We start from the raw sequence: 25,033 nt of genomic DNA on the forward strand, positions 1-25,033 counted from the left end.
TTTTGGCTGCAGGGAAGAAAAAAAGTTGGTTCACCGCCCGCAGCATTCTGCCGGTGCGTTGTGCTGTCTCCGCCTTCGGATGATCGATCTAACCTGACATCAAGCAGTCAGCTCGATCAGGTTGACCATGAGCCAAACCATGGCTTCTCACTTGAATGATCGATTGCTGTGGATATGCCTTGGTATGGTCATTTGTCCCTTTACTATGAAACGTATGTGACTGACACGATTCGTTGATAGGCGTCTCTCTATTCTTCGCCGTCCGCGGCATTGCGACGGATCTCCGACAAGTACGCGATTTGACGGAGATTAAGCATGTCGATGAGAAGGAAGATAAGATGATAAGTGAAGGCACAGAGGATGGTTCGTCCATATCTCACCCTGTTTATCATGCTGTTACTAGAACACTTGCTGATCTCGTCTAGCTTTGAAACTAGATACCCTACTCAAGCTCTCCGAGAGCACGAGCCATGACCTCCGAGCAGCGTATGATACCCCAAGATTTTCCAACTTCAGAGCTAACACAAGCTCTATAGATCTTTGCGTATCATTGCAGAGCGATCAACCAAAGGAGAGACCCGCGATTTGCTCCTCGCAGACCTTGCGAGCAAGGATGGCGAGCGGCGTAACAAAGCCCTCAGTGCCATGTACTTTCTTGTCTCCAACCGAGCGCGTACGAAGCCTGCCCACTGGTTTTCCTTTATATTTACATCTACTAACTATAGCTCAGTCGCCCGGACGTCCGTATGCACCCGATTAAAAGACACCCCCACCTATACCGCTGTTGTCAACTGCCTCTGCTTCTTCCTCGAGGAGCATGTCGAAGAAACCTCGACCACGGTGTCGCCCATTCTTCCGAAAACGAGACCGCTTGGAGAAAAGAAGGCTTTGAGCGTGTTGAATATCATATTGCAAGAGAATATCCCGGCAGCCTTGGAGGCGGGTGTAATTACTCGATGGCTTGCGCACTACCCATTTCCATGCGCCCTCTCCGAGCCATCTCGGCGGCAGGATGTTGTCATCCTGATGAGGACGTGGTGGTCCGATGATGCAGTCATGAGCGCTATCTTCAACACGCTCTCGACCCATCCCGATGGCGCTAAACAGCTCCGCAAATATGGCCTCATGGGCAGCATGATGGAGGAGAATGACCAGGACGAAACGGATAGTGACGTATGGATGGTCGATGGAGAAGATACCGCGGGCTCGAGACACGTTTTAGCTCGAAGACCTCGGGATCGTACGGCTGAGGAACAGGTCGTGCGGAGACGGAGGAGAGAAGCCATGGTCTTGAGTGATGGCGGACGCCCACTGGGTAATGACGACATTATCCAACTACCTGTCTCAGAATGATTGATGATGGCTTTCTCCCCCTCGTCCCCATCCTTTCAATCTATTGCTGCCGCCGCGGAACTAGACCCGGTGTCAACGATCATTGCCGGGCGATTTGTGCGTCTGAAAGTTACGATGGTAGTGCAGCCATTGTGTACGATGATACCCTTTTCGGATAAGAATTGCAATATTAATATACAAGACGACTCCAGATTACAGCCCAACCCATGACGTCTTGGCAATATGATCAAGCTTTTTCCGGCTGCTTTTGACCATGCCGAATGATTTAAGCTCAGATAGAGCTCGATAAAACAGGGTCAACACCATTCGCTCATCACAATCAGCGCCACCATCACTTTCAAACACGGCATTGAATGCCTGCCAGAGGTCATGCACGTTCACAAGGGCCCCAGACTCAAGGATAAGCTGATACAAAATCGCCGTTGCCGGCTGTTTCGCAGAGACTCTGGCCTCGGAAGTATTCGACGTCGAGATGAGATAATCAAACGGTCTAGCCAACGCTCGCTCGATGGCATAGCGGGGTCGGGGCGAGAAGATCTCTTTCAAGGGATTCTTCATATCGATGATGAAGGCCTCGTGTAAGAACAGATCTTGCGGCTTCAGCAAGGCTTCCGCAAAAAACGCTCCCGTTAACGCATGGAAACGGTCGATGATCCTGGTATAATCTACATCCTGATCGGGCAGTTTGGCTTTGCGCCTGCTAAGCTTGACACTTTGCCGAAGAACGGTCGTTGTCAGTACAGAGTGGTGGTTGTCGTACTCGCTCCGGAGCGGTGCAACATCTTTATACTCCTGCAAAAGGTACTCGAGATCCTCATTGATTGCTCCAAGATCTGGATGCGCCGTCAGAGATCCTGGGAGGATGGCGATCAACTCCTGGAGTTTGGTGGAGTCTAGCGTTTTCAAGCCCGTCAAGATTTCCTCCACCCATGGAGAATCCACCAGTTCGCCGGAAAGTGCACGGCTTGATACGTCCGATATGCTGGTTTCTTTTGAGAGGCCGAGGTGTTTGAGGCATATGTGGATCGTTCTCGCGGCTTGGAAAAGATAGCGCATCTTTTGTTGCCCTGCGCGGAGGTGCTGCAAACTTTGCGAAAAGAGATACTCGTCGTCCTCTAACAATTGACGTACGTACTCGGATGAGCCTGCATCTAGGTGATGTTCACAGAAACTGCAAGGTTTAGTGATATAGCCATTTGTGCGAGACTGTGAGTTGCATACCTTCGAAAAGACGGAACATTCCGAATCGCTTCGCAGAGCTTGTTTTGTCGCAGCGAGGCAGAAGCATCGCTTGCCAGGAGAGCTGCCAGTGGATTGGCAAAGAAGTGGGACATGTATGCATACTAGTATCGTTAGAATTGCGCCAACGGACAGGTGGGGTGGTAACTACCTTGACAGTCCGGCTGAACGCCTCGGGTGTCTGGAAAGCGTCGGTGGATTTCTCAAACAGAGTTGCCGTTATATTGCGGCCCAACCAAAATTGGCCAATTTCATTTGCCTGTAGATTCTCGTAGATACGGTCGACGCAATTGCTTGCGCCGTGGATCTTGAAGTATCTACCCCGGAGCAAGGCAACGCTGGAGCGGAGAAGTCTGCCTTCGAACAGTTCAACTGAAGTCGAGATGCCGAATAGCAAAGTGAAGGGTATCCGATCAACCCATGAACTACGAGATCAGCTTGAGCACCGCATCGTGTTCTGATACGCATGGCTCACCTTAGCAAGGACAAAAGATCCGTCAACATGTTCGGATCGACAGCTTCGCTATCTCGGAAGGCGATGACCAGCTTGGTGACGCCTTTCCGCTTCACGTAGTCGCCAAGTACGTCAAGGTCGTAACCGAGTAGTCTCGGGCCCTGTATCGATTAGCACACCATATTCTCCGTGCTAACGAAAGTAGAACACACATCTCGATCCGTAAGGAAGCTCTGATACCCTTCATTGCCCTCTGTATTGGTAATCGCGGCGCGAATGATATTCTTCAGGGTGGTCTTGAGGTTCGGCGCATCTCCCGACTCCAGCGCAACGACTCCCCCCTCGCCCGCAGTTGTCAATCGATCATTAAGCCTCGTCAACAGTCGCCCGAGGGAAGACACGTTGGACCCGACAGTGACCAATGCCGTGGGAATGCAATTGCCGTATCTATGCCGGTTAGTCACCGATTGATGGACATGCCAGTGGGATACTAACGTCTGAGGGGAAGTCGACCTGACAAACGACAGGACCTCCTCGAGAACGCCCGAGTCCGCTTCGTTTAAGATCCCCTGCCCAGAATGGTATCGTTAGGCGCTGTCCGTTTGTCGCGCAGATCTGTGCAGTATAGTCCAACTAACCTGAATCTTCGTTTCCTGCTCCGACCATAGTGTCTGATAAAAGTTGTATCTAGATTCGACTGATGCTGCGTTTTCATCACCGTCCAGAAGGGGCACGAAAGGGTGGGTGGTGTTCTCGGCCTGCTTCTCTGGAAGGACCTTCCGACGTTTCGAGGGTCGCTCTCCGGGAGTTTTGGAGACGTTCGCTGGATGGTACAGATATACACCCTTCAAATATATTTAGCATATGATCTTTGTTTCGTAAACAAATGGGAATCAGTCGGGAGATGGGTGTACCTGGGTGTTGGAGCCATCCTTAGGCGCATCCGCGTCGGCCATTTCAGGGTCCATGGCGGGAGTCAATGGGGTAATATCGACCGCTGAGAAGGACCGTAACCACCTCAGCTCCGTAGCAGCCTTCGTTGACCTGATTGAAAGACAGAGGATTGGATTGTGATGAGCGACAGTTCGATAAGACTGATTATTCATGAATCGCCTCTCGCGTCGACGCTAAACCCGATCGGGCCGGGGTTTGTTCAACTCCGCCGCGGAGCTTTTTTTCCTCTCCATACGAACTCTCTGGACAACTTTTGACGAAACCAACGCCACTCGACTCGGCTTGACACCCTGTTTAATACTCACCCTCCGATGACCGAACCCTGCTTACGTCCATGCTCCGCCAAGCCATCCAGGGAGCTCGGTGGGGATATCAGCATGTCGCCCGCAGAGGCCCGTCGACTTCGCCGCTCTCCTCGCTGCGTGCTTTCTCCGGCATAGCCCCCCGCTCCACCAACTACGATGATCCGCAGAGCAAGATACGCTTCTACGAACAAGATACGCAGGATAGTAAGACGAGGAGGAGGGTTGACCCTGAAGCGGTGCATCACGCCGAGCGGGAAGAGCTGGCAGGGGAGATTTCCAAAATCGACAGCGAGCTCGAACTTTTGAAGGAAGGCCCGTTCGGACCCAATAGCGAGTTCATCAAAAGACTTCCCGAAAAGGAAAAGGCTATTGCCTTGGAGGCTATCCGGAAATATAAGGAGGAGAAGGGTATCAATAATCTCGGGGCCGATCTGGACGACGTTTTTGATGATGAGCTGGACGAGATGATAAGGAAGGAGTTTGAGGGGATGGCGAAAGCGCAGGAAAATTGGGAACCAAGGAAAAAGGACAAGGACTCCCGCAAAGCGGTTGCACCGAAGCCTTACGAGGTGATGGTGCCAGAGGACTCGGAGTCCCAGGCGTACGTCGCGAAATTCAACGAATGCCTCACAAAGTTCGCGCAGGATAGCTCCAATGAGCGCTGGAAACCCGAGTTGTGGAGATGGTACCGCCGGTGCAGACAGATGGTTCCCGGGTTTTTGGAATCCATACCGGAGGAGGCGATGGAGTTACTGTGGAAATCGCAGGCAGAGAGTTCGACAAGGGCCGCGCGCACCACCCATCTCCAGACTCTCGCGGAGGATGCATTCTCCGTTAGCAGAACCCTTCCGACCCCACATATCCTCTCGTACATCGAGTCCCTGCGGGAAACAGGGAAGATCAAGGAAGCTTTGGATCAATGGGAGGCCCACCAGGTTGGTCTGTCTGAGGGCAAGGAAGACCTGGAGGCCTATTGGACGCTCGGCGTGCGGCTTTTTGCGGCGGAAGACAACCCGCAGCGCGCGCAGGATATCGCACTGGCCTTCCTCGCCAACGACAAATCCCGCCAGCCGCGTGTACTCATACCCGTGATGACAGCGTGGGCGCGCCAGACCGGCAAGGAAGCCGAGGTCAAGGCCTGGGCCTTGTACCTGCAGCTCAAAGCGTTCCTTGCACAAAGCATGACTATGGACGACTACGACCGCATCAGCATTGGCTTCCTCAAAGCCGGAAAACTCAACCTCGCCATCGCGGTGTTCAAAGACATGATGGTGACAGGCCAAGACCCCACACACGACTCGACCTTCCTCTACAAAGCCGCCGTCGGCCTGGCCGGCAATCTCCAGGCGTCCAGCGTCTCCGAACAAGACGTGAACAAGATCTCTTTGGCAACGCTGACGGTCCTCCCGCGACGGTTCGAAAACCGCTTCTTCTACGCAAGTTGGATGAAGAAGCTGATCGGCATGGGCGAGGTCGACTCGGCCGCCATGGTCGTCGAGCTCATGTACGAACGCGGCGTCAAGCCCGATGCTAAACACCTCAATGGGCTCATCGCAGGCTGGCTCCGGCAAGGGAACGCGGGCGCGCGTGAAAAAGCCGAGCGACTCGGCTGGGCCATGATCCAGCGACGCATCGACAACGTCTGGGCGCGATCCAACGCCGGCTCCTCCCCCCGCCTCCAACCACCCGACACCGACGCCGACGCCGACGCTGACACCGACACCGCGGTCCGCATCCCCGACTGGATGAACCGCGAGACCCCCGCCGCCAACATCGAGACCTTCTCCGTCCTCCTCCTCCACTACACGCGCCGCGTCGACGACAGCATGATCGACTACCTCATCAAATGCCTCGAAGACGCCCACATCCGCCCCAACTCCTACTTCATGAACCACCTCCTCTACGCCGAGCTCCGCAAACAAGCCATCGGCACCCTCTGGCACAAATACCAGACCCTCAGCAGCACGACCGCCCCGGACCTCGAAACCTTCGCCTGCCTCTGGGACAGCGGCAAGCTGCAGTACGACCTCGGCCGCACAACAGCCCACGCCGCGCCCTCCTTCCCCTCCGCGCGCGGCCTCTTCGCTGAAATGATCGCCTGGTACGGCCGTCTCCCGCGCCGCGCGCAGGATACCACCGCAGCTGAATTCTCCAAAGACCTCTACGACCAGATCATCCGCTGCTTCTGCCTGTCGAAGGATGTAGCGGGGACGCTGGTCGCGCTGCACGCCCTGCGCGCTGCGTTCGGCTTCGCTCCCGACGACACCACCGCGCGGCTCATCACGCTGCAAGTCGCGCGCCACGCGGCCGTCCCGGCTCAGACACCCTCGCGCCGTCTGCGCCGTCTGTCCAGCACCCCGCGCAGCAAGGAGAACATCGCCCACGTCAACCGGCTGGTGCAGATATTGGGCCAGCGCAAGGTCGCTGCGCTGGAGGCGCGGGGCTTGAAGTACGACGCGCTTGATCCGGCCGAGAAAGAGCAGTATCAGCTGGAGATTATGGGTGATCTACTGCGTATTGTGATGGGTCGCACGGCTGGGGAGGGAGGTGCTGATGCGGTGGAGGGGCAGATTGAGGCTGCTGCGAGGGAGATGGGTGTTGAGGGGGTGGATTTGGGGGGGTCTGTAGATGGGGATTTGGGGTTATAATTGGGGTTTTAGCGGCTTGAGTGTATTATATTTATTGTGTGCATTATTGGCGTTTTTTGTTACTTATTGAGATTCGGTGGTGTATTCTTTACCCTCTTTCTATCTTTATACCTGTCTGTCTATATCGATCTCTATACCAGTCTCTACAATCACTCCACATTCATATCAATATTCATTTCTCCACCTTTATTCATATGTATATCTATACAATACAAACTACATCACGCCAGGACCCAATCCAATCTCACTCTCACACCTCCAATCTCAAACCTATTCTTCCCATCTACGCATCAACCAAGTACAATATCATCACAAACACATCCTACAGAAACCTACCCTACTACCCTACCACCCAAACACCAAGAAACCTAAGAAAGTGAAACCCCACATATACGGAATAAAAATGCATATATGAAACAATGGATAGAAAACAAACCCCCATCTATCCACCCCTCTATTTCTTCCCTCCCTTCTTCTTCTTCTTCCCCCCACCGCCAGGACTATTAGTCCCCCCCGAAGCATCCGCCTCAACGAGAACCGCATCATCGTCACTTCCATTCACAGATGGCACACCAGCCGTAGCAGCCGCAGCCGCAGCCCCAGCAGCAGAAGAAACCGATCCCGACGCCTTCCTCTGCTCCGCAGCCGCTGCAGCACCGGTAGAAGTATTCTTCTCAGCATCCAACTCCTTCATAAACTCCTCCGAAACATCAGCCTTCTTCTTCTCCCACCACGACTTCTCCTCCTCCAGCTTCGACTGGTGGATGTCCATGCGTTCGCGGTAGAGAGTGTTGTTGGTCATTTCGTTGGCGGATTGGAAGATGGTTTGGCCCCAGTTTGGAGAGTATGCGTTTGCCTGTACCGAATTCCCATCAGTATTGAATTCTATTTCCCAAGGGAAATCAAATGGCGGAAAAGAAAAAAAGAAAAAAAAAAAAAAGAAAAGGGAAAGAATACCTCAGCAACAACATCCTTCACCTCATCCTCCATCTCCTTCTCAGCCCGCTGAAACCTCTGCCACAGATCATCGCCCACACTGCCTCTCTGCAATAACATCGCCAGCGCGGGTTTCTGGCTGCGCAGCGCCATCACGCGGCGGATGTCTTCCGTCGCGCGGCGGAGGAGAGCCGCCTTTAGTACTGACTCCGGCACGGCTGTGCTTTTCTTTTCCTTTCCGGAGGAGGGCTGTTCGAGGTGGAGCAGGGAGAAGTAGATGTCGCGTTGGAGGTGGGCGGGGAACCAGGGTTCGAGGGAGGTTGCTTTTTCTGTTTTATTGTTTCGGTTAGCATGATTTCCCTCTCTTGACTTGTTTCTTGATCTTGGAGGGATGGTGTTTGGAAAGATGGGTGAAAAAGAGAGAGACATACGCGCTTTGCGCTTCCTGTATAAGCTCGAAAACGTAGCGAGAGAGCCTACCAGGACGCCTAGGTAGGCGAACGGGATGGCGAGACTGAGCCAGTTTACCATGGTCGTTATATTCCTTTCCCCTTTTTATCACTTCGAATGGGTATAGTCGTCAAGGTTCTGAAAGAAAGAAGTAAGAAAAGGAAAGGTGTAGAGATGACGATGGCTGTGAGTGGATGTATGGACTAGACTCGTTTTGGAGAGAGGCCACTCTGGTCGCCCCGTCACATGACACCCCAGCTTTATACTAGCACTCCAGGTACGATCGACTATATAGTAGAGGTACAACCAAGTTTGTTCTATCTATACCTATATCCAGGCCAATCCACATTCCACGCTGTAAGATAATCATAACATCCACCCGCAATAAAAAAAGAAAAAAAAATAAGTAAACAAATCATCCAGACAGGCTATGTCGACCCGGTCTAGATAGCCAGAAAACACATGACAGACGAGATGAGGTATAAGAAACGTAAAAAAAACAAAGCAGAATCAGAAAAAAGAAAGGCAAAAGACTACTCAGAATACACCGACGACAACTGCTCCTTCGTCTTCTGGCTGATCGGTCCTATCTCCTGCATCGACTGCATATCCTCCAACACCGCGTTGAACACATCTCCCACCCCACACGCCACCTTGGTGCGGTTCCATTCGCCCCGCGTCTGCCACAGGTAGTCCATGAGACACGAGGTGATCTGCTCCAGCTGCTCCACTGAGCATCCGCTGGTCCGCTGTGTGAGCTGCTCGTGCAGCGTCTTGATGTACCCTGGTTCCAGGATCAGCTTGGGCGACTGGTCCTCGTCGTTCAGCAGCGACTGAAGCGTGGCCGGCGGGGGTTGGGTCGACTGCTGGAGGGACCCGTCGAACAGGGGCACCGGCGGCTGGGCCTTGTTCGCTGCCGCCCCCACGTCCGATTCGCGCGGTCGCGGCGACGGCTGGCTGCTGTCCCCTTGCTGCGTGTCGGGCAGATGCTCCTCCTGCGACACGCGGTCCGGATACTCCGTCAGGTCTGGGTACTCGTGCCGCCCGTGGATGGCCCCCGGGCTCGCGGGGGCGGGATGTGGCACCGATGACTGCTCAGACTTCTTGTCGGACGTCGTCTGCGTCGTCGAGGCCTCGTTGGCGTACTCGTGTGGCTGCGACCCCGGCGCCATGGGTGTCACTGGACCCTTCTGCGAGAAACTCGAGAGCCCCGACTCCCGCCGCGTCTGCTGCGACGGCGCCGTGTGCGAGTAAGCCGGTCGCGGCTGGGCCGACGGGCCGAACGAGCTCCCCTGCGTGTCGCGGTCTCCCGAGTGCTCCTCGGAATTGGTCATGTAGGTGTCCCCGTCGCCGTCGGGTCGCGACGTGTGCGACTCGTGGCTGAGATCGTTGAGGTCGGACCCGCCGCCCCCGTGGTAGCCGTTGGTCAGGAAGCTCACCGACGACGGCCGCGTCGGCGTGACCGGTCGCGCCCGTCCTCCTTTTGATGGGCTGCCGGGGAAGGATTGCCCCAGGTGCACGGGCCCGCTGGAGGGATCCGACTCGGTGTTGCCGTGCGGGACCAGGTGGGGGGGTTCCCGACCGATCAGCCCGTTCTCCGCCTCGGCGCGCCGGGCCTTCTCCAACGCGATTCGCTCGCGCTCGAGCTCCCGTTCGTAGACGTGCTCGCACTCGGCCACCAGCTGCGGCTCGGCCTGCTCGATCGTAGCGATGTCCACCTCCACGTTGGAGAGCAGCTCGTTGGCCCGCAGGATCCGTTCCTGATCGCCCAGCTGCCGCGCATCCTTCGCCATGCGCTTGATGTCCGCCAAAAAGTCCTTGGGACGCTTGTAGTACCCATTGGACAGGCGTTTCTCAATGGTGACAATCTCCATGTTGTAGAAGAACTTACCCGACACGGTCTCCCGCAGACCCGGCGTCGCGTGCTTGTCGTATGCCTTCTCGAACGGGCGGAAGGTGGTGCGTTGCTCGATCGGGAGATCGCTCGTCACGATGTTCGGATCTTCCTCCTCCCACAGATAGCGAATCTGACTCTCGTCGATCACCCCCGTCCGGAACCGCTTGTACTTCTTGATCTGGTCCATGATAGGCTGGATCCGGATCTTCAGCAGGTTGAGCGTCTGGTGGTCCTTCTTCTTCTGGGCCTTGAGTTGCTCCTTGTTCGGCGGGAGGGGCGCGGGCGGCGGCGGGGGTGGCGCCACCTCCAGCGTCTCCAGTTCCCTCCGCTTGCGATGTTCCGGGTCAGGGAAGTGCGCAGGAGAGGTCTGGACGTAGTCGGCGACCTTGGTGAAATACTCGTAGCGCGCCTCGTGGCCCGGCGCCGGCAGGTCGAAGAGATTCCGCCGCGAGTACCCGAACAGATGGCGCACCAGCGTGGCATCGACCTCGCCGGTCGATTCGAGGACGCCGAACAGCAGGACGGGATCGGTCGGGGGCACAGACCGGAGGAGACCCAGGAACGTGGAGATGACGGACGGCCCCACGGTCTCGGACCAGCTGTGGAGGTTGGGGATGTAGATCACGCTGGGCTTGTGCCGCTTGACTTCGGCGAAGAGCTGGATAACGGCGGCTTCGGGGGACCGCGTGGAGTCGCTGAGAAGGGTGGGAAGGTCGAACGACTGGACGTGCAGTCCCTCGAAGCGGTGGAGGACCGCGCCGGCGAGGTACTGCTGGCCCATGCCGAGCGAACCGCGCAGCAACAACCGCGGCCGGAAGACGCGGGATCGGTCGAATTCTTGCTGCATTTGCTCCCGCTGGAAGCTCCCCGACCCCTCGGGCTCCTCGAACTGCGCTTCTTCCAGGGCCGTGAGCCGCTTTCGTTGCGGGAGCAGCTCGGACAGCACCTCCTGGATCTCGGCCAGCGGCTGCCGCAGGAGCGGCTCCATCTCTTTGGGTAACGGGGACGCGCCCGACGACGTGGACCGCTCCGACGACGGCACCATCTTCTTGACGGCGATCATGAAATCCTTCGGGGTGACGTCGATCTGCTTCGGGTCGATGATGAGCTTCTGATCCGACTTGTAGATCTGCGGGTACCGCCGCTGGACGGCGTTCAGGGCGGCTTCGGTGCAGAGCGCGCGGAGGTCGGCACCCCCGTAGCCCTTGGTGATCTCCGCCAGCTCATCCTTGATGGGACCCGGTAGAGGAGGATCCCACCCTTTGGTGTGGATGTCGAGGATCGCACGCCGGCCCACGGTGTTGGGGAGGGGGAAGTAGAATTCTCGGTCAAATCGACCAGGCCGGCGGAGGGCCGGATCGATGGAATCGGGCCGGTTGGTCGCGCCAATGACGATCACCTGTCCGCGGCCATCCATGCCGTCCATCAGGGCTAGTAAAGTTGACACGATGGAGGCGTGGATCTGCTCCTGCTTGCTGGAACGCACGGGGGCGAGACCTGGTGAGAGTTAGCGTTTCCCCCCTCATTGGATAAAAGTTTGGAGAAAAAAAAAAAAAAGAGAGAACATACCATCAATTTCGTCAAAGAAGATAATACTCGGCTGCGTCTTGCGGGCCTCGTCGAAGAGCAACCGCAGCTGCCGCTCGGCCTCGCCAACCCATTTGCTCAAGGCATCGGCACCCTTGCGCATGTAAAAGGTCACCTTCCGGCCCTCGGAGCTGACGCTGTTGGCCAACGCGCGGGCGAGGAGGGTTTTACCCGTACCCGGCGGCCCGTGGAAGAGCACTCCCCGCGGGGGCACGATGTGGAAGCGCTGGAAGATCTCCGGATACAGCAGTGGGAGGGAGACCATCTCCTTAAGCTGGTCGATGTGGCCCTGCAGGCCACCGACGCTGTCGAAGTTGACCGTGGTGTCGACACCGAGCGGGTCTGCATCGGCCAGGGTCTGCCGGTCTTTAAGTTTGCCAAGATTCGCAGGCGTCCCTGACAGGCCCGGCGCTGCCTCGTTGGTGTTGGTCTGGGCCGGGAGCAGCCCGGCACCGGGTAACGCGGGGCCCGACGCGGATCCCCGCGCGTGCGGCGTGACCTCGTCGTCGCTGCTGTCGCTGTCGGCGCCACCGATGGTGGCCGGTGCCCCGGGGGGTCCCAAGATCGCCGACGGTCCGCTGCCGCCGAAGGGCCCAAAGGTGGGGAAGAGCGAGCGCTGCCAGGCGCCGCCGCCGCCACCACCACCCCCGCGGCCGCCGCGACGCGAGGGCGACTCGTTGACCTCGTTCTCGGCCTCCTCGATGGGGAGGATCAGGTCGGGGCGGATGATCCGGTAATCGACATCCTTGCGGGTGCGGCGGGGCTTTTCGTAGACGATATCGGTCTGCACACGCCGGCGGGGCCGCCCGCCACGTAGGTCGTGCAACTCCTCGGCCAGCTCTTCGGCGATGTCGCCTGTCGCTTCCGAATGGCCGCGGGAGCGCGACGCCCGTTTGCGCAGGCCCGGTCGACGACCGGCGGTGCTGTCCGCCTCGTCCTCGTCTGGTACCTGACTCGCTTTGCGGGGGGACGCCTGCGACTTCCCTAGCTCGTCCTCATCCTCATCGTCGTTGGATTCTTCCTCCTCGGGCTCGAAATCACTGCCTTCGTCGTTTTGGCGCTGGGAGCTCCGGGGCTTCTTGCGGCTGGACCGACGCAGCGCCCCGGCGTCCTCCTCGTCGGGGTCCGCGGCCGGCTGGGAGCGACCGCGTCGGGTTCTCCGCCGGGCCACGGGGCCCTCGTCCTCGTCATCCTCGTCGTCATCCGCACCGCCCACCCCGTTCTTGACGTCTCCGTTTTCGGATTCGGGGACGACGGAGGGGTCGCCCTGGGTGGCGGGCCGGGCGGCCGCCGTAAGACTCTCGTCGAAGCTGACGGGTACGTCGCTTTCCATGATCTCGGGTTGGGAGCCCTTGATCTCCATGGTGGTCTCATCGATAACGTCGAGGTCGTCGGGCTTGGCGGCGAATCCCGGGGTGCGCTTCGCGGCTCGGGACCCGCGCCGGCCCCGGCGCGCCATGTCAGCGTCGGGGCTGAGGGTGGCACGCTCGACCGTCTCCATATGGCGACCCGAGTTGGTCAGGGCGTAGATGTCCTCGGAGGCGCCGCGCGTCCGCCGGGTGATGCGGCGATGGGCGAGTTGGTGGTCCTCGGGCGGTTGGCGCTTGAGCGCATCGCCGACCTTGAGAGTGACGACGGCGCTTTTTCGTTTCCGGGGGGACGGGACGGGCTCGCTGTCGCCGTCGGCGTCCTCGTCGGGATCGTCCTCGATGCTGCTGGTCTCGTCCTCGTTGTAGGCGGGGCGCTTGGTGGCGGCGCGTCGGGCGACGAGGCCGCGAGCATTCCTCTGGGCATTTTGGTCGTCCTCATCCTCGTCGGACTCCTCGTAGGAGAGTTCGTCGGCCTCATCGAAGAGATCTTCGTCGGAGAGGTCGTCGTCGGAGGCGCGGCGGGCTTTCTTCTTGGCGGGCTTGGCCTTCTTCTTGGATTTGGGGCGCGGGGCGGCGCGGACGGGGTGGTCGCTGTAATCATCGTCGTCCGAGTCGGACTTGTTGGCGAGATCTTCGATGGGGCGTTTGAAGCGAGGCATGTTGCCGATTCGATACTTGGAGCGTGACGTTAGTGGCCCACAGGAGCTATGTTGACGATGGGCAGGGAGGTGGATGACGCTCGAGGACCAAGAGTGGACGCGATTGATCCGCGATGGTGACGGAACGAGTGGAAATGAATGAAAAGAGAGGGGACATACTGATGAGGAGTTCGAGGAACAGGCCCAGTTTATTTACCACCACCCAAACAAAGAACCTCCCACAACAACGCGAAAGTTGGACCGGTTTAGACCTTCATGTAGGAACCCTGAGGGGAGTGTAGTGGCCTGGAAGGAGTAAACGGAGGAGCGGTAGAGAGTGGATCGCGATCGTCGATGGGGGGATGGAGCTGTTTATTGTAAGAGATACCGCAGCAAGCCGTCGCGCGCGTTGTTTGGTACGGGGGTTGGCGCGGAGGTCAATCGGAGAGGAGTCGAAAGATGAACGAATGAATCAATGAATCAATCGATAAGTTCGAGTCAGGGTGCAGGCGACTAGCGAAAAGAGGGAAAGCAAGTCGCAAGCAGTAGGGAGATCGGAGGGTGGTGGATCGACGGGAGATGGAGATGGATGGAGATGGATGGAGACAGGGACGATGGGCCACTGGATGAAGCAGCAGTGAGGGAAGACAAAGAGACAATCTTTGTGAGGATGAAGTCTATCAAATGTGGGTTAAAGCCGTGTCCGTGAGAGAGGAAGAGAGAGAAAGAGTGAGGTAAAAGAGAGAGAGAGAGATAGAGGGAGAGAGACGGAGGGAGTGAAGATCAAAGGGCGAAGAAGAAAGAAAGCGAGAGATTCAGCCCCAATGGTTGAGTCTGCCTCACCGCTTGCCCGATTGGGAATAGCTCCCGTGCATCCATCGCGATTCACCCTCGATGGGGGGGGATCCTCAGGCACGGCAGAAACAGCAGCATCTTCTCCATGGCGGATGACTTGCACCGTGTTTATCCTTCCATCTCCATCTCCGATCTCGATCATTTTCACTGGAGATAATCTGCCAGAAAGGATAGGTGTCAACTGAGAGAGTAATCCCACCCATTGAGGGATATGGGAGACCCCAAAACACGGATGGCGTGTGAGGTGAAACGGACAAGAAAAAGAGGGGAAAGACGAGGAAAGAAGAGGAGAAGAAAGACCGCAGGAGGCAATATGAAAGCAGATAAATAGACAAATCCGGGGAAGCTTATCGCCCTTTGACTCCTCCCCGCCCTTGGCCAGGTACGGTCATGTGACTGATTATTCATCGTACATTTATCCACATCCACTCTTCCTTCCCTTCTTTACATTCTCTACATTCTACTCCGTGCACTCTCTATACCCCTTCAAGATAACCCTTCTCCAACCATCAATCAATTGATCAACAACCAATACATCATGATGTCCCCCCTCCGATCCCTCTTAAGATCTTCCTCCAAATTCCCCTCTAGATCCCTCTCCACCTGCCCCGTCCGCCTCAACCAATCCCATCCCACTCCAGACTCCAACCCCAACCCCAGCTCCTTCAAGCAGACCGTACGTATCTCTTTACACATATCTATATATCATATACATATATATATATATATATATTAGAAAATACTAATCAAGATAGGCCTCCCGCTACCGCCTCTTCGCCAGCCCCTTCGCCAAAGTCTTCCTCGGCGGCATCTTCACCTACCAGGTCATCTACTGGACCTGGCTCAAGCTGGAGATGGATGAGTCCAAGTGGGAGAAGCGCCGTACGTCCCCCCCTCTCTATCCTTCTTTCTGCTACTCTACCCTTGTAATGTGAGAGGAATGCTCGATCTAATTGGCGAGGACAGAAGAAGCTACTGCTTTGGAGAAAGAGGCGAGGGAGTTGACTGCTTCTCAAAAATAGCCCTTTTTTCCTCTTGATGTTGGTTTGTCTCGACCTGCAGTATTGTAGGTGGTCTGGCTGACTGTCATTGTATTGTTGTTTCGATCTAGAGGAAGAGGTTCTGTATTTTTAATGTTATATATACCCAATGGATCTGTGGAGTTCCTTGTTGTGTAGTGATTCTATATTTATCCATTGCATTTCCTGCCTCTATTTGAATGGTTTATTTATATCTACCTAGAGGGTAATTTTTCTTTCGAATTATCTATTGGTCGTTCTTTTCCCCCGTCTAGGTTCTTCACTGCAACCGCCTAGTCTACTCCATGCACTCTTCCATCTTCATTAGAAAAAGTCAAAGTCATCCCTGGTAAACATCCCCCACATGACGAGGATGAGGATGAGGATGCACTGCAAACCCCGATGTCCGCACATAATCCAACCCACCAGCCATCTTGGCCCGTTTCTCCTCCCCACCTTGGCAAACATCCACCGGAGAAGCTCGGCACCGCTTGCGCTTAAGAGACGGAGGCGGCGCCATGGACGGACCCTCCTCATCTACCATGATCTCGTCGTCGTGCATCCCATCGCTGTCGCTGTCACTGTCGTCATCCTCCGCTTCGTCATCCTCTTCATCTCCATCATCATCATCATCCTCATGGTTACCCTCATCATGAGCCCCATTCCGACCCCCCTCCCCCCCATACGATCTCCACTCCTCAATCCTCTCCCCCCTCCGAAAATGCTCCCTATCAATATGATTAAACCTCTCATTCCACGCCCCAAGACCCTCCTCACTCCTCAACGGCACGACATCCCCACAAAACCCGCACCAGAACTGCGACATGGACTGGGCGTGTCCGCCCTCACGGCCTACCTTATCCCGGGCAATAGCCGTCTGCACGGCCGTCTCGTCGGTACACGCGTGGTGTTTCTTGAGATGCTGCGCGTATATCTCTTGGCGGTGGAAGACGCGCGCACATGGCACGGTGCCGTCTGGTAGCGGGCAGCGCCAGCTTTCGAGGTGATAGTGCTGGGAGTTCTCGTGGCGCTTCCAGTCGGCTTTGCTGCCAAAGGTTTTGGGGCAGTTGGGGAAGGTGCAGCCGTAGGGGCGTTCGTGGCGCTTTTTGTGTTTTCTATTGTTTGACACCAATAATGAGTGGTTGGTTCTGACTGGAGATAAGGAAAAGGAAGAGAAAAACATACTTCATCTCACACCGTAACCGCGTCCGCTTCGTACAAAACTCACACTGGATCCACTCCTTCTTCCCCGACTCAACGGCACTAGGACGACGACCGCCGGCAGACCCCGACAGCCGATCCAGCGCTACCGTCAAGATGCGCTGCAGCATCTCCCGTTTTGGGTCGGACAGCGGAGAGGAGTCCTGTTCGTTATCACCGTCAGGCTGGTGGCTGCGCCGGCGGTGGCCGTTGTTGATGATCTTGGTCATGGCGTTGATCATGTTGGTGGCGGCTTCGGAGATCATGTCGTCCATTCTTTCTGTGCGGACGCCGCTTCCTTGGGAGGAGATGGAACTCTTGCGGTCTGACAATGTGTCTAGATGGAGGGCGTTCAAGGCCGGCAGCTCCATTGGCTCGAGGTCTGGCAGTGGCGGCTGGGTGGGAGTGGACTCTCCGCTGGACTCGGTGGTTTCTTCCACTAGAGGACATCCGCCCCGCTGCTCCGGCGAGGTATCACGGCGATCCGTGCCCGAATCTCCCGGCTGGTCTCCGGGATCGAATTGCGTTGGAGGGGCCGTCGACGCGTCGTCTCCGAAGCGCCCCGCTAGGGATCGAGCCAGCTCTTGCGGCTTCTCGCAGGTCTCGTACCAGTCGAGCGACCTATGTTGTCGTCAGCACGCACCATCACCCGCCGTCGGGATCGATAATGGAGGGACTACCTCTTCAACAGCGCATCAGCATCTTCCTCGTGGTGCATGCGGGCCAGATGCTGACGGAAATTGTCCAGACGGGGCCAGCGCTTATTCCGTCGAGGGCAGTCTTCGCCGAAGCACAGGTAGAGGACCTTGGGACCACGCTCCGGCTCCTGCTTGTGAACGCATTTCTTATGGCGGGCGAGGTCGTTGATGGTCCCGAAGCCTTCTTTGCGAGAGCAGTTAGGCTCGTCGCATTTGAAAGATTTTTTGTGTCGGGCTTCGTGCTTTCTACCTTTCTTTAGTACTGGAAATGGCGCGAGATATGTTCAAACTACGGATCTCACCTCTTGTCGGACGGACACTTCCCCGTCCACGTACACCCAGGATAATCACATCGAATGGTGTCTTGGCAGAAAAAAGACGGAGAACCCAGATGATTCATGCGAATCAAGGGCGCATCTCCAGGCGGCACGACATTGAGGTCCAAGACGGGTTTCTCCTCGGGTTCCTGCTCCGCGGGACCCAGGTAGGGGCTGCAGGCCGAGTCGATGGCGTAGGAGGTCACCGAGCGGGTGGTGCAGCTCTGGCTGCTGTATCCCGAGTCCGACGGGTGGATGCCGTTCAGGTGGCTGCCATTCTCAGAGAAGTCACTGCGTTGGCCGGTGGAACAGCGCCGGGCCAGGCCGTCTGTCGGATAGGCCGTTGTTCGCGAGGGGAGAATGGGGAAGGCGGCGGCGTTGGTGGGGACGCCGGTCACCTGGAGAGGATTCCAGGCGTCTTGATCGTGGGAGCGGCGAGATAATTGATAGTGGGCATAGTCGCGCGAGGACGATGACGAGGACGAGGACGAGGAGGGTTGGTAGTGATGGGGCCACCAGGGGCTGAGCAGGGAAGCGGGACGATGGGGGAGCACGGCGGGATCCGACGAGGGAGCGGAAGAGGAGGAAGACGAAGAAGCGAACTGGAAGCCCAAGAAAGAAGCCGGATCACCGAGGGTGAGGTCGGACGGGGTCATCAAATTGTCGGGCGGGTTTTCGACGGAGGTGTGCGGTGCGGGGATGCGAGTGGCCATGATACCTTGCAGGATATCGCCCGAGTTTTCCCAGGGTGTCTATCAATCCCAATTAGCTTTCTCATTTTCTCTTATCCGTTTCTCTTCGCATTTCATATTGTAAGTTCAAAAAGAAGGAAAGGAAGAAAGAGAGACATACATTCATCCCGACCGATCTGCAGATCACCAGACACGACGACCAAACAAGAACCAGAGTGGAAGGGGACAGACAGCAAGAGAATCAACAGGCCATCCGTTGTTAAAGACTAGTTAGGATGTCTTGTATATATAAATAGACATATATAATATATCAGGGGTATTGGGGCTGTGTCACAGACCAAGACACGCGAATAGACTCTGGAATGGAATGGAATCAACAGGGGGGGAGGGAAGGGAAGAAGGAGGGAAGGAGCAGAGAATGAATCACTGGATTATGGACGACAAGGGATGAGAAAAGAGAAGAGAAAAGAAAAGAAGAGAAAAGGAAGTCAGAAATGAGGCTGTAGATGAATATAGAGAAGAAGATGGAGAGATCACTTGTCAGTGAAACCCCACGCGATCGGATGTACCGCACGGTCCATGATGACGAGAAGAAGAAGAAGAGAGAAAGGAAAAGAGATGAAAGGGAGAGAAAGAAGACAGGAGTCAGGAGGAAAAGAGGAAAAGAAAAGAAAGATGCAGATGCAGGATGAACATCCCAATGACTTCCTGCAGCGGAAATTGAATTAATTCCTTCCCTTTTGCGCTGGCTTCGTCACCCCGTTGTACGGCTGCTCTATTCTTAGTTTTTTTCTTGTTCTATTACTTGGATATCATCTTATTCTCCTGGAGAGTAAATATTTTGATATTCTGATCCATCATTCCGGAATGAAATCAGAGAGAGAAAAAAAAGAAAAAAAGAGGAATCATATTTCTGGGTATATCTCATGCCGATCCATCCACGCCATTCACTCAGCCAAAATTAATAAGAAAACTGCAATCAAAAAAAAGTAAATAAATAAAAAGAAAAAAAAAAAAAAAAAAAAAGACAAAACCAATCCAAGACAGGAAACGTCAACATGCCACATGCACTTCGCAATCAAGGGGTTGGTCTCAGCCCGTCCTGCTTTTCTTCTCCCTCCACAGCCACTCTTCTCATCTCCTGGCTTGGCTCGCATCTCCCTGGATCTCTTTGAATCTCCTTGGATCTTTTGGTGTATACCTTTTTTTTTTTTTATAGAAGAAAAAATGAATGAGTAAAAGGGGTGGGTTAATACCCCGTAGCTGGCGGATACGTCATCCCCCCTGCCATCCCCCCTGCCAACCCCCCCGGATAAGCATAATGCGACGGGTCGTGCTCCGAGACATAGGTCGCACCAGCACGTGGGTCACACACCCCCGGCAGGTCGGACGGAGGCGTCGTGTATTCCGACGTCTCGGGTAACATCCCCAGCTCGGATTGTGACGCCCGCGGTCGTGGTCCCGCGTTGAACGGCGGCGGGTATGACGCCGACGCCCCCGGCACAGACGCGACGTACCCCCCGGGCGATTCCAGCATCGTCGTCCCTGCCAGCGGCCCCGAACCGTCAAAGGGGCCGCCGCTCTCGACCCCGTCGTACGCGTCCATCGTCCCCGGTTCGGCGGAGAACAGGCTGCCGGACGGGGTCGCCATGTGGGGAACCACGTACGTAGGATGCAGGGACATCATCCCCGCCGTCGATCCTCCCGCGTGTGGCCCGCCCCCGTGGCCGTTGTCGGGGCCATGGTTGGGCAGGGGGTCGGGGTGGTATGGAGGAAGTGGGGTGGTCGTCGTGGTGGCAGTCGGGGTGGTCGTCGTGGTAGTAGGAGTGGTGGTCGGGACCCCGACTAGTGCCGGCGCGAACCGGTCGTGGGGCTGCCCCACCGGCCCCGCCCCGGACAGGTCGCGCTCGTCCACCAACCGCAGCACCGGCATGGCGATCTGCTCCATGTGCTTCGCCAAATGCACGGTCAGCTTCTTCCAGCTGCTGCAGACGTTGCCGCAGAATCGGCACGGCTCGTCCATGGGCCGCCGCGGCGTGTCGTGCCGGCACCGCTCCACCAGGTTCCAGAGCTGCTCGATCTCCCCCTCGCGCGGTCCGTCCGCGGGCGATGCCGCCGCCGCTCCCTTCCGCCCCTTGGTCTTCTTGACCTTGGGCTCGGGCATCTTGTGCTCGCGGACCAGGTGCTGCACGAAGTTGTCCTTCCGGTAGCAGGTGTGCTGGCAGTCCGGCACCTCGCACGTCCACCACTCGAGCTGGCGGTGCCGCTCGCTCTCGTGGCGGACCCAGTCCGCCTTGCGCTTGAATGATTTGGGCTCGGTGCAGTGCGGGAAAGTGCAAGTAAAGGGCTGGACGTCCTCGTGGACGTGTTTTGTCCAGTCGGATGGTTTTTGGAACTTCTTCACGCTGAAGCAGACGGGGCACTCAAACTCGGCCGGCAGCCGCGGCACAGGCGGCAGGGGCACGCCGAGGGGGAACTGCGCCGCCGTCACAGCTCCGTCCCCCATCATCTGGGGGTCTTCCACGGGCTCGCCGCCGTGGCCGGAGATCTGGAACTGCGTGTGCGCGGCGTCGGGGGCCTCGGAGGCTCCCGCCCGCGGCGCCAGCATGGTGGCCCCACCACCGAGGGCGAAGCAGTGGCGACCCGCGGCGCACCGCGTTTGGCGAACCGCCTGAGCGTGGGTGGCTTTGCTCTCGACCAGCTTCCGGTACCGGCGGACCTGCTCCCCGGCGAACCGCTCGATCAAGACCGGCGGGAGCCGGGGGTTTAGGTGGGTGATCTGCGCGCGGAATCCCTCCAGGGTCGGCACCGGGAGGCGGGGCTGGGGGGTCAATTCCATCACCAGTCCCTTGTCGTCCGTCATCTCCTCGTCCTCGTCCTCGTCCGCGTCGGGCCCCGTCTCGCGGGGCGCCGGCGGGGGTTGCTGGAGTGGGGAGTAGGCGATGGCGCCCACAGGGGGTCCACCATGGCTGGTCATCAGATCCATCAGACCGGGGGCCGAGGGCAGCTCGCTGTGGCTCCGCGTGCGGGCACGGATCGATGACCACGGGCCGGGGGGTGGGGAATTGGGGGAGACGGCCTTGAGGGTATCTTTGCCGCCGATGGCGGCCATCTGGCCGGCGATGGCCATGACGGCCCCGCCGGTGCTGAGACTAGGCGATCGCGACGACCGGCTGATACTCAACCGGTGGGGGAAGCTGTCCTTGCGCGGCGGGGTTCCCCGGGGCTCCTCGGGCCGAGCGGTCGCGTCGGTGCTGGCCCGCGCGAGGGAGACGTCGGAGAGGGGCCGCTTCAGGGACAGGTTCCGGTGGCTGGCGCTGGGCCGTTTCTGCAGGAACTTCAGCAGGCTGTTGCGCCGAATGTGTGTCCTGGCTTTGTCACCCCGGTCATTGCTGATCGTCAGCCCCTCCAGGGAGGCCTCGGCCCCGAGGACACTGGCCGCATCGTACTGGCTAATCCGTTTCGTGCCCCAAGTCGCCGCGCGCGAGGCGGTGTCGGTCTCCCGGGCGCGGCGCTCCCACTCGACCATGGCAGCGGTGGAGGTGGGCGGCTGGACCCGCGTGGCGCGGGGGGTTGCGTCGTGCGCGGGATCCTTCCACGGGAGGGACCCTAGGAACTGGTGGGGTGAAGGCTCGTCGTCGTCAGGCTCGTCCGGCCCCATGGATTCGGGTTCCTGGGTCCACCGGGCCTCGTCGACGGCCACGGGCGGCGAGCCGACCCCGGCACTGCCGCTCTCCGACTCCGAGTAGTCGTCATCACTGTCCTCATCCTCCTCCTCCTCCGACTCGTGCACCAGCAGCCCCGGCCCCGGGACCGACGCGCCCTGATAAGGCGGGTGCCGCTGGAAGTAATCCTGCTGGAGGGTCCGATCGCCCGTGCTTTTGGCCCGGGGTCGGACGCCCGAGTGGCGTCGGCGGCCGCGGCCGAGGGGCGGCCGATCGTCGCCGGCCTCGCTGACGGATTCGGACCACATTTGGATGTCGGCATTCTTTTGCTCCAGCTGGCGCTGCAACTCCATCTGACTCGGGCTGAGGACGGCGTCGTCGGTACGGCGGGTGGGGTCCACACCGGCTTGTCCGGTGGTGTCGTTGGGGATCCAGGCGCCATCGTGTCCGCGGAAGACCGAGGTCGCGTCGGGGGCGGGGCCGTCGTTATGGTGGTGGTGATCTTCGTTGTCGTCCTCGTCCTCGTCATGCTCGGCGGACCCACCGTGGGGGGACAGGTGAGTGAAGGACTGGCTGGGTCGGCGGTCGCCGCGGACGGGCGAGTCCCCGCGCGAATAACTTTCGACCTTGACGATGGGACTGCGGCCGCGGACATCGGCGCGGGGATCGTGCGCGCTGCGACCGTCGCTGGCGGGGCTGGGGGCCATGGAGAGGGAGTGGGGGAAGTGCAAGGCGGGAGCACCGGTCGGCCCCTTGACCGGGGCTCGGTCGGGCGAGGGGGTGTGGTTGTGGGACAGGTTGGGGGAGAGGAGCTGGAGCGGATCCATGGTCATAGGCGGGGAGGCCATGCCGACCGACATGTGGGGGGAGAGGTGGTCGGTACTGGGGGGCGTGTGGGTACTGAATTCGCTGGAGAGGTCGGAGGGACTCAACAGGTCGGAGGGACTCAAAAAGTCGGAGTAGGAGGGGGTGTGACCATCGTGGTTGGAAGGCGAGGTGTCGAGATTCAAAGGGGGCGGGGAGGGATTGCGCGATGAAGGACGATCATCCGGGTTCGGAGTTAGTCGAATAGCGGAGGAGCCAAAGGAATCCTGCTCGGGGTCCAATGGAGCGGAGAGGTAGGGATCCGAGTAACACGGATCGTGAAAGATGACGGGGGTGGACGAGTTATCCGGCGCCATACTGGAGGATAGGGTGGACATTGATGTGATGGTGGATCGCGGACGGGAATGAGGTTGCGCTCGGTTCGAGGGGACCGAATTAGACGAGCTAAAACGAAGGGACGGAAAAGAAACGGATTTAAAGCCACCAGTGTGGGTGGTTTGAGATCTAGTGAAACATGGACGGCCACGAGGAAAGGTTGGACAGAAGTAGTAGGAGGGGGAGTGGAATGGAAGATGAGTGGGTGGAATGCGGCGGTGCAGAGCGAAGGAACCGGTAGTACAGGTGGACAGACAGAATGCCAGAGGATTGAATGGATGGACAGATTGAGATGCGATGGAGATAGAAGAGGAGACGCGAGGAAAGGAGAAGAGAGCGAGTGTGCAAGTCAGATAAGGAGGAAGGAAGAAGTCAAGAGAGAGCTAGAGCGAGAGAGATGGGTAGTATTAAGAGAATTGGGAATGAGTAAAGAGACCATCCATGATATAGCCAGAAGAGAGAAAGAGAGATGAAGTGAAAGAGAAAAGAAAAGTGAAAGATGGAGAGAAGAGAAGTGAAGAGAAGAAGAAGAAGAAGAAGAAGAAGAAGAAGAGAGAGAGAGAGAGAGAGAGGAAGAAGAGGCTCTGCTGCAATAACGTAATCCCCTGCATAACTCCATCACATCTCTGGATCCAACGTGGCGGAGTTCATCTTTTCTTCTTCTTCAATTTACTTTCCCCCACCATATCTATATATCATAGATATTTATATCTACCGAAACATCAAGTATACATATTTATATTTATAGATAAATACACACAATGAAGATAAAACATGGGACGAACTGGACCCGCCCGGGCAGTCCCGTTGGTTCCTTTCTCCTCATAACTCCACTTTATCCATATCCTTTATCCTTTATCCTTTATCCTTTATCCTTTATCCTATCTATCTATTCTTTCTCTTTACTTACACAATCCCATTCATACAATACTATAGTAGTCAATAAATATATAGTATGATGTTTTCTTCTACCTATTGATCTCTACACAACCACACATCTATCATGTATATTCATCATCTACCCTAGAGGAACCCAAGCAGTCCACAGTCAGCCTTGCGAGGCGGTGCATCTGCAATGTATCAAACTAACCCCTCCTCTCTCCACCCCCCTTCTCTATCAGTTTCCCCTCCATGTAAGTAAGGATTTATAAATAGAAAATTGAACATAAACCTTGAAATAGACTCAGATCAGTAAATAAATAACATAGAAAACTACCAAAGGTAAAAAATACCTACCATCCAAAGAAACTCCACCAAAATAAGCTTCAACTCTGTCTCAGCCCTATCGGCTCTGACATCATCTTCTTAATCCTATATCCACAGAGGAAAGATCATAGATCGGAAGATCATCAATACTATGTAGTATGTACAATGACAATGCTAAACTATCCTCATCCCCATGCATTACACTCGTGGGTTGATACAGGTTGAATCCGTCGCTTAAATGCAGCACACATAATCATCATCAGAGAAAACATCAGAGGAAAATAAAAAATCACATCAAAATCGCAGAAGAAGAAAAACAAAAAAAAAAAAAAGAAATAGGGAAGAAATGA

At 56.8% G+C, this 25,033-nt stretch overlaps 7 protein-coding genes across 7 annotated transcripts; 3 read left to right on the forward strand and 4 right to left on the reverse strand.

The window, feature by feature from the left end:
• The first annotated feature begins 131 nt into the window (after window positions 1-131).
• Window positions 132-1,449, forward strand: BDW47DRAFT_40780 (uncharacterized protein). The gene is made up of 5 exons (XM_024818950.1): window positions 132-182; window positions 241-363; window positions 426-486; window positions 537-673; window positions 731-1,449. The coding sequence occupies exons 1-5, from the start codon at window positions 140-142 to the stop codon at window positions 1,351-1,353; spliced, it is 987 nt and encodes a 328-aa protein (XP_024671202.1). The 5' UTR covers window positions 132-139; the 3' UTR covers window positions 1,354-1,449.
• Window positions 1,450-4,090, reverse strand: BDW47DRAFT_40777 (putative origin recognition complex subunit 3). The gene is made up of 8 exons (XM_024818949.1): window positions 3,961-4,090; window positions 3,685-3,891; window positions 3,542-3,615; window positions 3,259-3,493; window positions 3,068-3,207; window positions 2,744-3,017; window positions 2,575-2,696; window positions 1,450-2,524 (listed from the first exon to the last, which is right to left on the reverse strand). The coding sequence occupies exons 1-8, from the start codon at window positions 4,012-4,014 to the stop codon at window positions 1,546-1,548; spliced, it is 2,085 nt and encodes a 694-aa protein (XP_024671203.1). The 5' UTR covers window positions 4,015-4,090; the 3' UTR covers window positions 1,450-1,545.
• A 165-nt stretch (window positions 4,091-4,255) lies between these two features.
• BDW47DRAFT_132183 (pentatricopeptide repeat protein) lies at window positions 4,256-7,738 on the forward strand (the record flags this gene model as incomplete). The annotated part of the gene is made up of 3 exons (XM_024817504.1): window positions 4,256-6,929; window positions 7,381-7,459; window positions 7,530-7,738. The coding sequence occupies exons 1-3, from the start codon at window positions 4,335-4,337 to the stop codon at window positions 7,736-7,738; spliced, it is 2,883 nt and encodes a 960-aa protein (XP_024671204.1). The 5' UTR covers window positions 4,256-4,334.
• A 927-nt stretch (window positions 7,739-8,665) lies between these two features.
• On the reverse strand, window positions 8,666-13,852 carry BDW47DRAFT_132185 (chromatin segregase YTA7; the record flags this gene model as incomplete). Its single annotated transcript, XM_024817505.1, has 2 exons — window positions 8,666-11,733; window positions 11,806-13,852. The coding sequence occupies 2 exons, from the start codon at window positions 13,850-13,852 to the stop codon at window positions 8,873-8,875; spliced, it is 4,908 nt and encodes a 1,635-aa protein (XP_024671205.1). The 3' UTR covers window positions 8,666-8,872.
• A 1,311-nt stretch (window positions 13,853-15,163) lies between these two features.
• Window positions 15,164-15,863, forward strand: BDW47DRAFT_40809 (uncharacterized protein). Its single transcript, XM_024818951.1, has 3 exons — window positions 15,164-15,362; window positions 15,442-15,568; window positions 15,653-15,863. The coding sequence occupies exons 1-3, from the start codon at window positions 15,225-15,227 to the stop codon at window positions 15,706-15,708; spliced, it is 321 nt and encodes a 106-aa protein (XP_024671206.1). The 5' UTR covers window positions 15,164-15,224; the 3' UTR covers window positions 15,709-15,863.
• A 182-nt stretch (window positions 15,864-16,045) lies between these two features.
• BDW47DRAFT_126648 (putative C2H2 finger domain protein) lies at window positions 16,046-18,778 on the reverse strand (the record flags this gene model as incomplete). The annotated part of the gene is made up of 5 exons (XM_024816584.1): window positions 16,046-16,820; window positions 16,891-17,526; window positions 17,586-17,849; window positions 17,906-18,672; window positions 18,773-18,778. 5 exons carry the CDS (start codon window positions 18,776-18,778, stop codon window positions 16,046-16,048), a joined length of 2,448 nt encoding a protein of 815 aa, XP_024671207.1.
• A 1,083-nt stretch (window positions 18,779-19,861) lies between these two features.
• On the reverse strand, window positions 19,862-23,479 carry BDW47DRAFT_118266 (putative C2H2 finger domain protein; the record flags this gene model as incomplete). The annotated part of the gene is made up of 1 exon (XM_024815184.1): window positions 19,862-23,479. One exon carries the CDS (start codon window positions 23,477-23,479, stop codon window positions 19,862-19,864), a length of 3,618 nt encoding a protein of 1,205 aa, XP_024671208.1.
• Window positions 23,480-25,033: the final 1,554 nt, after the last annotated feature.

Source organism: Aspergillus candidus (genome assembly GCF_002847045.1).
Source record: "Aspergillus candidus strain CBS 102.13 unplaced genomic scaffold BDW47scaffold_29, whole genome shotgun sequence".
Classification (NCBI taxonomy): domain Eukaryota; kingdom Fungi; phylum Ascomycota; class Eurotiomycetes; order Eurotiales; family Aspergillaceae; genus Aspergillus; species Aspergillus candidus.